The sequence below is a fragment of the Mercenaria mercenaria genome, chromosome 14, assembly GCF_021730395.1.
Source record: "Mercenaria mercenaria strain notata chromosome 14, MADL_Memer_1, whole genome shotgun sequence".
NCBI lineage: Eukaryota > Metazoa > Mollusca > Bivalvia > Venerida > Veneridae > Mercenaria > Mercenaria mercenaria.
The window spans coordinates 42,435,957-42,450,180 of record NC_069374.1 but is presented as its reverse complement, the minus strand read 5'-3'; the positions used below and the strand labels follow the sequence as shown (position 1 = coordinate 42,450,180).

The following is a 14,224-nucleotide window of genomic DNA, read 5'->3' as shown; positions in this document are numbered from 1 at the left end:
TTTTGTTGCGTGTATTTCAAAAAGTATGAGACCTTGAGTCATTGAACTGTAGGAATGTTAGTCAGCATTGTAAGTTGTGTTACTATTCTATCTGTTAGTATCCTACATCATTATTCCCAGCTTCCAGCATTAACCACTCATATTGTTAGTAAAAACTTTTGAAAATCTTGTTAGAAAATATTTATTTTATTTCAAAATATTTCACAAATACTTACCTTGTTTGACTCTCTACCAGAACTGTTTCAAGCAAACTATGAAAGTCAAGATGAACTCTCTCTAAGGCCATTATGGCTCTTTCATTAACCAGTACTGTTGTTTTAAGCAACTTATACCAAGACTGTCACATGTTTGATACAGACTTCAATGATAAAACTTGTACATTTGTAGCCTATTGTGAAATAGATGAGTATCACTGTGGATCTGGGAAGTGTATAGCAGACTATGAAGTGTGTGATCGTATAGAACAGTGTGAAGATGGTTCTGATGAACTGCATTGTGGTCAGTATTTTATTGTGGAATATTAACCTCCTCTGCTTATTGCGTAGCCATTCTGTTTATTAAATCAAAGGAACGTGTGTTTACTGCATGAAATCGCCATTTGTATCTGATTTTCATAGAACTATAGCATTTCAAAGTAATGTACTACGAATATATTGTGATCGGAAAGAAAGTACAGTTGAAACTCGATATCTCAAACTCACTTATCTCGAAGACATTTTTAAGTCCCATACCTAAAACACATCGAGGGGTGAATGCGAAAGAAGTCTGTGTGCTTTTTATATGCCCGTCTTTGAAAGAGCGGGGTGTATTATGTGAACACCCATGGCAGGTGGCGTCCAAAGCATGTCCGCTCTCTAAGTCGAACAGTTTTCATCCGATCTTCACCAAACTTGCTGACAATGTGTGTGGGCATAATATCTCAGCCAGGTTCGATAACCATCCAAATCGCCCCAGGCACTTGGATTATGGCCCTTGAATTACTTAAAATCTGTGAAATTAGTAACTGAATATTTAGACGGGTATTTTGTGACAGTCTGGCACTCTTGTTTATCTATGTTTAAGTTCTTCTAATATAACTTTGTGGCATCATGACATTGTGCCAAAGTTCGGTTGAAACTAATTAAAAGAATTTATAAAATTAAAGTATCACCAAGAAGAGACTAGATTCAGTATTTTCACAAATTGTCCATGACATGTCAAAATTTGGTTGGAACCATTGAAAGACATGAAACAAGAAGATAATTTGTTTGTTTTACATGTAAGACCAAAATACCTTTCTCCCTTGAGTGCTAGTCTATTTGTGAGTTGGCCACTAGTTAAAAGTACCACATTTAGTGTTGACTCAATTCAGTCTTACACTAAAACAAATATTGTGTATGTATATTTCAGGTTGCTATGACGACTTCTCATGTAGTGATGGCACATGTATTAATGTAACACAGGTGTGTGACGGTGCTATAGATTGTAATGTAGATGGCGAAGATGAATTAGACTGTGGTAAGTCTGGTGAAATCACTTAACTTCAAGGGCATACAAATTTGTAGTGACTTGTTCAGGGAGATTTGCACATATAAGGATAGAATAAACACACAGAAGTGTGTGTGTTAGTAATAATAATTTCAGGGAATGATGCTGCCAAGAAATTTCAGGGATAGAGCATCAACCTCTCTGGGAGGTGAGCATTGAATTGCCAGCTGTTAATACCAAAAACTATAAAAAATGGTATTTCTGTATCTTCCTTGCTCTGCATTGAGAGTATAGTGACAGGACTGGTTGGCTTGTCAGATACGACTTGGTGAGGTATCATGCCATAGATCTTTGGCATCTGTGGTTTGATATTCTAAAGATGCCACTCTATAACATTTGGTGGTGTGCTCACTGCTGCAGTAAAACACCATTGTTGTTTGAGAGAATAAATGTAGTAAAGATGCTAAACACAAACATACATAAGCTTAACAGTACTTGATATTTGTTACTATGTTGAGTAGTGTTAGTGTAGAGGGTTAGAAGTTACATCTGAAAAGTTTGAATACAGTTGATAAGTAGATGGAAGCTGTTATTTCCCAGGTAAATAGGTCAAAGATCTGCATAAAGTGACCTCGAGGCTCAAAATAGTTTGTTAAATAAGTTAATAAAGTAATACAGTGTAATTTCTGAAAACCAAACGACCTACGGACCAGCCTAAAAGTTCGGTTTTTGGAAGTTTCCGGAATTCAGAAGTTCGAAAGTTCGTAGGCAAAGCGGACGTGGTGTACAAGAGTTATGTTTTCTTACACGTAGGATGAAGGAGCTAAATTATTATCCTTTATAATTCTACAAGTTTATATAAAGTAATTAATTGGTTAAATAATTAATTACAAACATTAAGGATAATAAATACACAAATAACAAATATAAAAGAAAAAACTATCTTTAATGATAGCATTTACGCAAACATTTTCCACTTACATTTTACCATCTTTGGAGTCCCAAATTCTTCAATATTAATGTTGATAATGCATAGTTTAATCGATGTAACTAAATCAGTTAAAACACCGATCTTTCTTTCATTCAAACATTAAGAAAGTTTTTCACACGTGAGATATTTAATTCATCACGTTTTCATAAATAGAATACAAATGAAAGTAATCGCTGATTTCTTCCTTACTTTTGCATCAAATGATCATTGTGATTATAAATCGAGTCAAAATAAACGTGCGCTGCTAATAGATAAACAAAAAAACTTGTCAACAACTTTGGATTAACAGGTGACACTTTTAATCCGTCAAATATTTTTCTGTTCAGTTGTCGGAAGTCAATTTTAATGTTAAAATATAAACGGTCCTGCAAAAATCGTCTGGTTTTCAGAATTCGGAAGTTCTGGTTTTCAGAAGTTAAGAATATTTAAAAGTAAGAACAGAAAGAAACGGGACCTTGAGTTTCGTGCGGTTTTCAGAAGGTCCGGTTTTCGGAAGTTCCACTGTAACATCATTAGTTCAAAAGGTCAAAATCACCAAAATATTAGTTTAAAAATCAAGGGGTGAATGCGAAAGAAGTGCTTTAGTATATGCACTTACACCTCTTTCACATTCACCCCACAAAATGCCTACTTATCGTTGTTTCATGGTTCATGTTTTATTAGACATAAACAAGATTTGATTATGTTTTGTTGTACACTATAGGTCCAGTGTGCGAGACATACCAGTTCAGGTGTAGTGGTGGAAACTGCATCAATAACACATACCTGTGTGACCGTGTCAATGATTGTCCATTAGGGGAGGATGAAGTGGACTGCAGTAAGTATTTTATTGGTATGAAGGGTGACAAAACTACCTTACTGTTCTGTTTAGATATCTACTTTCTAGTAAACTTTATCAGCAGATTTACATGGTAAAGTAACTGATTTACATTTTTTTTTTTCACCTGAACCTAGGATTCAGGATAAGCTATTTGTACAGGCAGGTTGTCCGGCATCAGCATTTTTATGCCCCCACTTTGGGGGGGGGGTGGGGTGCATATAGATTTGCCCTTGTCCGTCCGTCCTTCCAAAAATGTTGTGTCGCGCCTAGCTCCAAAAGTATTTGACGTAGAGTCACAAAACTTTACAGGAATGTTGATCGGCATGTGTAGTTGTGCACCTGGGGTTTTGCGTCCAGATTCATTCAATCATGTGGGAGTTATGGCCCCTGACTTTGTAAGAATTGGTCATTTTAGTATTGTGTCGCGCCTAGCTCCAAAAGTGTATGACATAGAGTCACCAAAGTTTACAGGAATGTTGGTTAGCATGTTCAGTTGTGCACCTGGGGTTTTGCATCCGGATTCATTCAGTATTGTAGGAGTTATGGCCCCTGACCTAGGAAAAAATTGTCATTTTAATGTTTTGTTGCGCGTATTGTTTTCCCAAAGTTGATCTGTGTCCTTTGTCATGTAGTGGGGGCATCTGTGTCCCATGGACACATTTCTAGTTTCTTCTCCTTTGAAACTACTGGTCAGAATTACTCCACAGAGCTCCAGATAAGGTTTTAGTGCAATTGGGTATTTACCCATCACTTTTTGTCTGAATTGGGTATTGGAAATCTGAATTTGGTAAGAATAATATTCCCAGCCTTTTCAGAAGTAATCGGGTATTTGCTAAAACCATTTGGGTTAACATTCAGTGTTTTCTGGGATACTTTCATTCCATTGGGTTTTTATGCCCCCGAAGGGAGGCATATTAGTTTTCAACTGGCCATCTGTTAGTTCGTTCGATAGTACTTATTGAGTTCACCACCCCTACTGACTTTGGGATCACCAGGTCAAAGGTCAAGGTCACAGGGGCCAACATTAACTTTTTGCATGAAGGCACTTTTCTCGCGAACCACTGCACCCAGGACCTTCAATCTTCACATGCTGATAGTACTTATTGAGTACACCACCCCTACTGACTTTGGGGTCACCAGGTCAAAGGTCAAGGTCACAGGGGCCAACGTTAACTTTTTGCATAAAGGCACTTTACTCGCGAACCACTGCACCCAGGACCTTCAAACTTCACATGCTGATAGTACTTATTGAGTACACTACCCCTACTGACTTTGGGGTCACCAGGTCAAAGGTCAAAGTCACAGGGGCCAACGTTAACTTTTTGCATGAAGGCACTTTACTCGCGAACCACTGCACCCAGGACCTTCAATCTTCACATGCTGATAGTACTTTATGAGTGCACCAACCCTACTGACTTTGGGGTCACCAGGTCAAAGGTCAAGGTCACAGGGGCCAATGTTAACTTTTTGCATGAAGGCACTTTACTCGTGAACCACTTCACCAAGGACCTTCAAACTTCACATGCTGATAATACTTATTGAGTACACCAGCCCTACTGACTTTGGGGTCACCAGGTCAAAGGTCAAGGTGCTATGGGGGCATTTCTCACCATTAGTGACAGCTCATGTTTTTTTTTCACTTTTAATGCAGTCGGAGATCAATTCATCCACAATATCCCGAACAACGATCAATTTTGTTCAAATGGGGTCATTAGGCCCCTTTGAAGGGCCACTAGCATTTAAAATTGAAAATCAACTTCTTCTCATGAACCACTAGATAGACTTGCTTTGTAGCATCACTAACAGGTCCTCTCTCAATTTTTAGCTGACCTGAGCACAAAGTGCTCATGGTGAGCTATTGTGATCATGCTGTGTCTGTTGTGTGACCTTCTACAAATATTGTTCAAATTTTTCTGATTCGTCAAAAAACATGGCCGCCAGAGGGCGTGGTCACTTTTCTTCAACATTCGACAACATCTCCAAAACAACTGAATGGATTTTGATGAAACTTTACACAAATGATCTCTTTGTAGCTGCTTTTCAGATGGTTCCAGTTCATTGAACATATGGGTCTTTTTGGTTAAAAATAGGTTTTCAGCTATCAGACTTTTAAAATCTTTTTCTCTAGAGCTCTGATATTTGGCCTGTGATATCAGTGTATGACTCTCTACCATAATTGTCCAAATTACTGCCCGAAGGTCAAAAATGGCCACGCCCCTGTGTGTGACATGGCTTATATAAAAACTTTGAAAATCTTCTTCTCTGAATCAATAATAGCTAGAGCCTTGATATTTGGTGTGTGATATCAGAGTTGTACTGTCTACTGTAATTGTTCAAATTATTGCCCTAGGTTCAAAGATTGTGTGTGACGTGTATATAATATAGGCAAACATAGAAAAAACCTAATTCTTTTCTTGTACCATTATGTTATACAAACACATTTGGAGTCTTGTACACAGGACTGGCGAGTGCTTTAGGGTCAATGACCCTCTTGTTTTCATATTGGGCACCTTGGTTCCTTTTAGGGGCAGCTAGAGCTAAAAATAGAAATACCTTCAAATGAATTCTACTTCTGAACAGCTGCCTGCCTGCTTAGCTCAGTAGGTAAGAGCGTTGGTCTACAGATCACAGGGTCGCGAGTTCGATCCTCGGGCAGGGCGCATGTTCTTCGTGACTATTTGATAAACGACATTGTGTCTGAAATCATTAGTCCTCCACCTCTGATTCATGTGGGGAAGTTGGCAGTTACTTGCGGAAAACAGGTTTGTACTGGTACAGAATCCAGGAACGCTGGTTAGGTTAACTGCCTGCCGTTACATGACTGAAATACTGTTGAAAAATGGCGTTTAACCCAAAACAAACAAACTTCTGAACAGCTAGATGGATCTTTATCAAACTTGGTCTGTAGAATTATTGTAAGGTCCTCTCTGAATTCTTTTTTCAAATAAGGGTACTTGACCCCCTTTTAGGGCCTGCTGGAGCTAAAACTAGGAAAACCTTTCAACTACTTCTCATGAACATTTTGATGGATCTTCATCAAACTTGGCCTGTAGCATCATTGTAATGTCCCTTCCCAAATTTGTTCATATTGGGGCACTTGGCCACGTATAGGGGCTTCTAGAGCTAAAAATAGAAATACCTTTAAACAACTTCTCATGAACTGCTTGGTGGATCTTCATCAAACTTGTTTTGTAGAATCATTGTAAGGTTCTCTCTCAAATTTGTTCAATTGATGGCACTTGGCCCCTTATAGAGGCCACTGTAGGTACTTTAAACCACTTCTACACATGAACCAGGTGGTATCTCGGTTCCTTTTGAAAACTGGCCAGATCCCATCATGGGTTCAAGAGTTATGGCCCATTAAAGGGCCAAAATTTGCTATTTTTGGCTTGTGAACAAGATAGAGACCACATTTTGCTATTAACTTTTATCAAACTTGCACACAACTTGTATTGGCATAATATCTCAGTTACTTTCGAAAACTGGCCAGATCCAATTATGGATTCCAGGGTTATGGTCCCTTAAAGCGCCAAAAATTGCTATTTTGGCTTTTTCAGCCGTATAGAGACTTCATTTATGGTTTGATTTGATACAAACTTGCAAAATATCTTTAACGACAATAGATTTTGGATTCCATGATGAATCCGGCAGATCCAATCATAGGTTCCAGAATTATGGCCCCTGATTGACCCCTGAAAGAGCCAAAATTTATTCATTTTACCTTGTGAACATGATAAAAGTGACATTTTACTTTCGATTTTAACCACACTTACACACAACTTAAGTCACAATAATATCTCGGTTTCTTTTCGAAAACCAGCTAGATTCCATCATGGGTTCTAGAGTTACATCCCCTAAAAGGGGCAAAATTTTCTGTACTCTCAAATCAAAGGAAGTGCTTGTTAACACTCTAAAGGCCATATTTATGACCTGTCTTCATGAAACTTGGTCAGAGTGTTTATCTTGATGATTGCTATGCCAAGTTCAAAACTGGGTCATATGGGGTCAAAAACTAGGTCACCTGGTCAAATGAAAGGAAAAGCTTGTTAACACTTTTGAAGCCACATTTATCACCCTATCTTCATGAAACTTGGTCAGAAGTTCATCTTGATGATTTCTAGGCCAAGTTCGAAACTGGGTCATGTGGGGTCAAAAACTAGGTCACCCGCTTAAATCAAAGGACATGCTTGTTAACACTGTAGAGGCCATTCCTTTGACCCTATCTTCATAAAACTCGGTAAGAGTATCTGTCTTGATGATTTCTTTAGCAAAATCTGAAACTGGGTCATGTGGGGTCAAAAACTACCGTAGGTCACCACAAAAATCAAAGGAACAGCTTGTTAACACTGTAGAGGCCACATTTATGACCCTGTCTTCATGAAACTTGGTCAGATTGTTTATCTTGATGATTCCAAGGCCAAGTTTAACAGGTGAGCGATATAGGGTCAACATGACCCTCTTATTTTCAAATGGGGGCACTTGGCTCTTTTAGCTCCTTTAGGGTCATGAGAGCTTAAAATAGAAAAAAACTTTATAAGACTACTTCTCGTGAACTGCTTGATGGATCTTCATCAAACTTCTTTTCACAGATTTGATTGATATGTAGAATCATTTTAAGGTCCTTTTTCAAATTTATTCAAATGGGGCCACTTGACCTGTTTTATGTTTTTGTATTCTAAACACAGATGTTACCATTCATAATTCAATGCATTATACATAGTATTCAAGGTCAGGTGAGCGACCTAGGGCCACTATGACTCTTTAGTTTGGTAAAGAATGGGATATATTACTTCGCTTTTATCACAATGGAAGATTGCTTGTTTTGTTATCTCCCACGTTAGAAGGATATAGTTTTGGTGTTGTCCATCCGTCTGTCCCAGGTCAGTGATCTGCATAAAGTGACCTCAAGGCTTACTTAATAAAGTATTAACATCAGTAGTTCAAAGGTCAAAATCACCAAATTATTCATTTAAAAATTGAGGGGTGAATGCGAAAGAAGTGCTTTATGCTTACACCTCTTTTGCATTCACCCCTCAAAATACCTACTTACTCACGCTAAAGCTTTGAGTAAATTAATTATTCTCTTATCTCAATTAACTAATAACAAAACCAAAAACATAAATAGGTTTAAGGTATATATTTGGCAGCAAATATCGCGAACAATGTATCGCGGAGTAAATATTCAGCAATACAAAATGTCAAATTTTTGTTGCCCTCGACTTTGCCCTTGTCGCTTGACATGACTCAGCTGTGAATGTAAAAATCTGCAACGACACTAATATACATGTGAAAATCATGTTGGAGTATAGATGCAAAAGAATAAAATAGCTATTTCACATCTATTGTGCAACAAAGCAAGGTATTTGACATTTTGCTTTAAAATACTGAAGTGATAATGATAAATAGATGAAAGTAAAAGCAGTTCCCTCGTATTGAAAGCCTCAAACAAATTTACCAAATTATCAAATGTAACTGGGAGGGAGGGTGAGCATAAACTTGTGTTTGCTGCCGAATTTTTACCTCGAGTGAAGATAAAGCGCGAAAAAGCCTATATATACTGGCAGAAATGCACGAAATGTTCATGCAAGAAAAACGCCAAAATATATACAATAGAAATCATTGACGTATAAAGCTAATGAAGGAAAAATCTTAAGATAGTTAATTTCGAAGCGATAATAATTACATTTATCATTGTTTCATGGTTCATGTTTTGATAGACATAAACAAGACTTGTTTATGTTTTGTTGTACACTATAGGTCCAGTGTGTGAGACATACCAGTACCAGTGTAGTGGTGGAAACTGCATCAATAACACATACCTGTGTGACCGTGTCAATGATTGTCTATTAGGGGAGGATGAAGTGGACTGCAGTAAGTATATTATTGGTATGAAGGGTGACAAAACTACTTAACTGTCCTGTTTAGATATCTACTTTCTAGTAAACTTAAGTTTTTTATCCACAGTTTTACATGGTAAAGTAACTGATTTACATTGTTCACCTGAACCTAGGGTTCAGGATAAGCTATTTGTATAGGCAGGTTGTCCGGTGTAACGGTCAGTTTTTCCCCAGTCAGTTTCTTCCCAGGGGGAAAGAACTGAATAGTCAGTTTTTTCCACGGGGAAGAAACTGACTGGTTAGTTCTTTCCCCCCTTGTCAATTCCCCTCCCCCCAGTTGCAACTGGTTACTCTTGATCATTCTTATGAGGGGGAAAAACTAACTAGTCAATTCCCCCCCCCCCCCCCCCCCCCCTCGTCAATTTTCCTGGCTAGTCAATTATTTCCCCTGTTAGTGAATTGGAACTGGTTGTTCTTTGTTATTCTTAACTAGCCTGTTTCTTATTTCCGATAGTGGGTTTTCATTTTAATTATCCCCCGCCGATGAAATCGGGAGGGGGGTATTGAAATGGCGTTGTCCGTCCGTCACATCCGTGTGTGCGTGTGTCCGTCCGCAGCCATTTCTCAGTAACTAGCAGGTAGAATTTCATGAAACTTGAAATAAACATGAACCAACATACTGCGATGATGCCTGTCAAGTTTTTTTTTGGATTGGTTGATTTCCCTTAGAGTTATTGCCCTTGATTTAATGAAAAATGCCCAAAAATGTCCGTCCGCAGCCATTTCTCAGTAACTAGCAGGTGGAATTTCATGAAACTTGAAATAAATATGAACCAACATACTGCAGTGATGTCCATCAAGTTTTTTTTTGGATTGGTCAATTTCCCTTAGAGTTATTGCCCTTTATTTACTGAAAAATCCATGTCTGCAGCCATTTCTCAGTAACAAGCTGGTAGAATTTCATGAAACTTAAAATAAATATGAATCAACAGACTTTGATGATGTATGTCATTTTTTTTTTTCAATTGGTCAATTTTCCTAAGAGTTATTGCCCTTTAATTATTTGAAAATCTACAGATTTGTACATAACAAACCAACCAATTGGTAGAATTTCATAAAACTTATAAACACATGTGAAGTTGTGTACCCACACCTGGTCACCACCTTGCTTTCGTCACACCCCCTCCCCCGACCAACCTCCCCCCCCGCAAATTCTTTCCTTTTTATTATTATTTTTTTTCAGACTTTCATGAATATTTATCAACATACAAAGTTGTACTGTTCCCCCACCTCACTCCTCCACCCAGTCATCCCCCCCCCCCCCCCCCCGCATTTTTTTTTTTTTTTCATTTTTAATTTTCCATCCATATTTCAATATTTATAATCAACATCGATGATCAATGACAATAATCGATGTTTTGTACCCTCACCCAGTCACCCCCGCTGCCCCTCCTCCCCCAACCAAAAAATAACATTCATTTTCTGTTAAATTGATTTTGACAAATGAAATTATTTGCTTCTTTTGCTTCTTAGTAACATCTTTTTTGCCGGATATATTTTTTTGCCATTCCTGACCACAAACCCTTTTGGCGGGGGATACCAATTTATCGAATTTGCTTGTTTCTTATAAAATAAGAAATATGTTTCATATTTTGTGTAAATTAAAGAAATGTATTTAGATGAACTTATTTCCATTTCTGTTGTATTTTTAGCTCACCTGAGCACAAAGTGCTCATGGTGAGCTTTTGTGATCGCCCTGTGTCCGTCGTCAGCGGCATCGTCAACAATTTGACTGTTAACACTCTAGAGGTCACAATTTTGACCCAATCTTAATGAAACTTGGTCAGAATGTTACCCTCAATAAAATCTTGGATGAGATCGATGTTGGGTCATCTGGGGTCAAAATTAGGTCACTAGGTCAGATCAAAGGAAAGGCTTGTTATCACTCTAGAGGTCACAATTTTGGCCCAATCTTAATGAAACTTGGTCAGAATGTTACCTTCAGTAAAATCTTTGATTAGTTCGATATTGGGTCATCTGGGGTCAAAAACTAGGTCACCAGGTCAAATCAAAGGAAAATCTTGTTAACACTCTAGAGGTCACAATTTGGGCCCAATCTTAATAAAACTTGGTCAGAATGTTACTGTCAATAAAGTCCCAAACATAGAAGAAACCTAATTCTGTTCTTTTACCATTACGTTATACAAACACACTTGAAGTCTTGTACACAGGTGAGTGCTTTAGGGTCAATGACCCTCTTGTTTTCATATTGGGCACATTGGTTCCTTTTAGGGGCAGCTAGAGCTAAAAATAGAAATACCTTCAAACGAATTCTACTTCTGAACAGTAGATGGATCTTTATCAAACTTGGTCTGTAGAATTATTGTAATGTCCTCTCTGAATTCTTTTTTTCAAATAAGGGTACTTGGCCACCTTTTAGGGCCCTTTAGAGCTAAAACTAGGAAAACCTTTCAACTACTTCTTCTCATGAACCTTTTGATGGATCTTCATCAAACTTGGCCTGTAGTAGCATGGTTGATTACCCTTCCCAAATTTGTTCAAATTGGGGCACTTGGCCTCTTATAGGGACCTCTAGAGCTAAAAATAGAAACACCTTTAAAAAACTCCTCATGAACTGCTTGATGGATCTTCATCAAACTTAATGGGCCGGTGGTCTAGTGGTTACATGCTTGACTGTCAATCCAGAGGTTCGGGGTTCGAATCCCGGTCTAGGCACTTGAAGTTTCTGAGATGCTCTTGAGTGTCTCCCACCTAACTTAGAGGCCTGTACTGCTTCTTCCCAAGAAAAACGGCTTTGCATGTATCGGTGCTATACACCGGGCACATTAAAGAACCAGACTGTCTATTCGCAAAGAGCTAGGCTAAGTTAGCCGGACAAGTCTGTATCTTAAAAGTTCTCTCTATCTGTTCTGGGGGCTTTATCTCACTCTGGTCAGATGGATCTGTGTCTGTACTAGTGTGCCTGTGTGGCTGTGTTTGTTATATGTAAAGTGCCTTTGAACGTGTTTATCATGAAAAGGGCGCTATATAAATCTGGTATAATAATATAATAAAAAAAACTTGTTTTGTAGAATCATTGTAAGGTCCTCCCTCAAATTTGTTCAAATGATGGCACTTGGTCCCTTATAGAGGCCACTATAGGTACTTTAAACAACTTCTCCACATGAACCAGGTGGTAGATCTTCATCAAACTTGGTATGTTTTAAGATTTTAAGATCTTCTTTCAATTTCATTTAAATGGGGGCACATGGCCCCTTTTAGGGACTACTAGAGGTAAACATAGAAAAACCTTTAAACAACTTCTTGTATAGAACCACTTGAATAAGTCTTCATCAAACTTTGCCTATAGCATCACTGTAAACTCTCTCTTATTTTTTCTTTCAAATGGGGGCACTTGGCTCTTTTAGGGCCATGAGAGCTTAAAATAGAATAAAAAAAAACTTTATAAGACTTCTCATGAACTGCTTGATGGATCTTCATCAACCTTCTTTTCACAGATTTGATTGATATGTAGAATCATTTTAAGGTCCTCTTTCAAATTTATTCAAATGGGGGCACTTGACCTGTTTTATGTTTTTAGCTCACCTGAGCACATAGTGCTCATGGTGAGATATTGTGATCACGCTGTGTACATGCGTCAAGTCGTCCGTCATCAACAATTATGTTTAAATGACATCTCCTCCAAAACCACTGAATGGATATTGATGAAACTTGGCCTGGATGTTGCTTGGGTGGTCCTCTACCAAAGTTGTTCAAACGGTTCAGCTTGGTTGCAAATAGGGGCCACCAGAGCTAAAAATAGAAAAATCTTCAAACAACATCTCCTCCTAAACCGACGGTCCGATTTTGAAATAATTTCACACAAATGGTCCTTATGTCACCCGATTTTAAAATAATTTTACACAAATGGTCCTTGTGTGACCCTCTACCAAGATTGTTCAAATTATTTTGATTCGTCAAAAAACATGGCCACCAGAGGGCGTGGTCACTTTTCCCTATATGTATATTGTGGAAACTTTAAACTTTAAAAACCTTCTTGTGTAAAACTGCCTGCCTGACTTTAGAATAATTTTACATAAATGGTCCTTGTGTGATCCTCTACCTAGATTGTTCAAATTATATCGATTCGTCAAAAAACATGGCTGCCAGAGGGCGTGGTCACTTTTCCCTATATGTATATAGTGGAAACTTTAAAAATCTTCTTGTGTGAAACTGCTAGACCGATTTTAGAATAATTTCACACAAATGGTCCTTGTGTGACCCTCTACCAAGATTGTTCAAATTATACCGATTCATCAAAAAACATGGCCGCCAGAGGGCGTGGTCACTTTTCCCTATATATATAGTGGAAACTTAAAAAATCTTCTTGTGTGGAACTGCTAGTCCGATTTTAAAATAATTTTGGAAAAATGGTTCTTGTGTGACCTTCTACAAATAGTGTTCAAATTTTTCTGATTCATCAACAGGGCTCCAGATAATTTTTTTGGCCTATGAGTATTTACTCATCATAATTTTTGTGAATGAGTAAAATGGTAAAATCTGAAATTGAGTAGGAGTAATTATTACTCCTTAGAAATTGTAAATGTGAAAAACCAGAAATCAGTTTTATAACATGTTTATTGGGTGTAACCCCCATGAATTTGTTTGCAGTTCACTACGGTTTCAATATTCAGCATTCAAGTTTTTGCTTCTTTTCTCGCTACCGAATCCAATAGAATATCCAATATACATTTAACTATGTTTTGGGGATCATTTTAATTGGTTTAAAGAATGCGTAGAGTGTTTGTTCACTTTTTACATTCATAGAAAGAGACATTTTTGTTGTTTACTCTGCACTGAAAGTTGATATTTTAAATCGACACCACTTTAAAATACACTTAATATACCATCCATATTAATTCCCGTCTATTTGATTTATGCACGCATTGAGTGTATAATATAGTTTAACCTGGGTGTATAGAGTACCACTCAATGCGTGTGTACGTTCAATGTGGGAGAATTAATGCCGACCATGCTGTGTTACGTAAAGCATCCAGACAATTCAGATTTTGTTTACGCAAGTAAAAAGTCATTGTGTGCGTTTCTGTA

The 14,224-nt window shown here is 37.8% G+C and overlaps 1 protein-coding gene across 6 annotated transcripts in view; it reads left to right on the top strand.

Moving 5' to 3' along the window:
- Window positions 1–14,224, top strand: part of LOC123527381 (low-density lipoprotein receptor-related protein 2-like) — a 189,010-nt gene that overhangs the window by 119,327 nt on the left and 55,459 nt on the right. For 4 of the 6 annotated variants that reach the window (XR_008367061.1, XM_045306780.2, XM_045306779.2 and 1 more), the window contains 4 exons: window positions 388–498; window positions 1,390–1,497; window positions 3,162–3,275; window positions 9,036–9,149. Coding sequence is in view for 5 of the 6 variants with exons in the window: in XM_045306780.2 (XP_045162715.1) it covers window positions 388–498; window positions 1,390–1,497; window positions 3,162–3,275; window positions 9,036–9,149 (447 nt within the window). In the remaining variant the exon portion in view is untranslated. The remainder of the gene's footprint in view (window positions 1–387; window positions 499–1,389; window positions 1,498–3,161; window positions 3,276–9,035; window positions 9,150–14,224) is intronic. The other 2 variants (XM_045306782.2, XM_045306784.2) reach the window with 2 other exon arrangements.